The 1,611-nt window shown below is 36.0% G+C and overlaps 1 protein-coding gene across 1 annotated transcript in view; it reads left to right on the top strand.

Annotated features, from left to right (window-relative positions):
• LOC106878713 (intermembrane lipid transfer protein VPS13A) overlaps nt 1-1,611 on the top strand; it is a 126,965-nt gene that overhangs the window by 119,379 nt on the left and 5,975 nt on the right. Inside the window, exon 83 of the mRNA XM_052975632.1 lies at nt 1,015-1,141. Coding sequence (XP_052831592.1) covers nt 1,015-1,141 — 127 coding nt within the window. The remainder of the gene's footprint in view (nt 1-1,014; nt 1,142-1,611) is intronic.

The raw sequence follows: 1,611 nt of genomic DNA, 5'->3' as shown, positions 1-1,611 counted from the left end.
ATATATACAGATATCTTAGCTGTTTTCTTGTATACAAGCCAAGCCATTGCTAGGAAGAATCATTGAAATGAGTCAATGTCAATGATGTGAGGCCCTTGTATGTCTCTTGAGCTTGGCATACATACATACATACATACATGCGTGCGTGCGTACGTACGTACATACATACATACATACATACATACATACACACACACACACACACACACACACACACACACTGCATGCTTGTGTGAGAAAGTTCACATCTCCCTTCATTTACATGTGTGATCCTTTGTACACAGAAAACTCATTCAAACACTATCATTTGTTTCCAGTTCATTATGTAACCATGTTTAACCCTCTAGCCTTCAGATTACTCTGTCAAATGTACTGCTTATTTATTTGTATTGTTTTGAATCAATCATGGATTATCTCCATAGCTTTGTGACTTCAAAGACGTGATTGTTTTTATTTTTAAAATGGCATTGTAGGGTAGGTGTGAGAGACTAGATCTGGCTGGTTTGAACATAAAACAGGTGGAATATTTGGGCCAGATATGGTTGGCCTGTTTAAATACTAAAGGGTTTAGCTGTTCATTGTTCAATAGACTGGGACATGTATTACCTTGTTCATAAACAGGAGAGCAATAGCCCGGTGCCTGTGCCACATAAAAAAGCCCCCTTATTTAAGAGCATACAGCACACTCTGCAAAGTGATTGGCATTAGGAAGGGCATCTGGTCAAACTGTTCAACCCATGACAGCACGGAAAACAGAAGAACAGGTGAGGGTTGACAATAAAGAAAAAAAAGGTATCTGGTGATAGACGATCTGCCTTGATGAATTCCATCTAACCCATACAGGCACAGAAAAGTGAACATTAAAACAATGAAGATAATGGTGAACTCTCAGCATTACGCTTTCTCTCACATGCTTCTGCTGTGCCAATATGTGCACACAGATATTTATATCATTTATGCTATCACACATTGACAAACGTTTATGATTTTGTTGAAATATTTGTATCTTTTCAGACATCTGTTTCTGTTGGAGAAAACTAAATTATGGGGTGACTGGAATGTGGAATGGGAAGTTCCAATTGATAGTTTGCTGGAAATACCTGCAATTGTTGATAAAAGACTTGTTTTTAGAATCAAAAGGGTAAATAATCAAACTATCCATCCATCCATCCCTATATCCACATATCTGTCTTTCTATCCATCCATCTATATACCTATCTTTCTATCCATCTATCCATCTACCTATTCGCATACCTATCTATCTATCCATCTGTCTACCTACCTATTTATATATTTGTCTGTTTTCATGTCTGTTTGTCCATTCATTCATCTATGTATCTATGTTTGACTCTCTATCCTTGTCTTTCTTCCTTCCCTTTGTCTTTCTTTCTTTCACTCTTCCTTTTTTTCTCCTTTTTCTTTCTTTTTCTCTTTCTTTCCCCCTTAATTTTGTACCATTCTTTCCTCTTGTCTTTCCTCCTTTCTTTTTCAGAAAGAGTCAAATAAAATATCTTTATGAAAAAAGAATCAAGCCCTTTTTTTTTTTTTTTTTTTTTTCTTTTTGCTGCTGTCCTGCCAATTTTCAATGTCAATTCTATTAATTTTTCACTG

The sequence above is a fragment of the Octopus bimaculoides genome, chromosome 22 (assembly GCF_001194135.2).
Source record: "Octopus bimaculoides isolate UCB-OBI-ISO-001 chromosome 22, ASM119413v2, whole genome shotgun sequence".
NCBI classification, from domain to species: domain Eukaryota; kingdom Metazoa; phylum Mollusca; class Cephalopoda; order Octopoda; family Octopodidae; genus Octopus; species Octopus bimaculoides.
The sequence above is the reverse complement of the archived record's forward strand: the minus strand, read 5'-3'. Positions and strand labels throughout refer to the sequence as shown.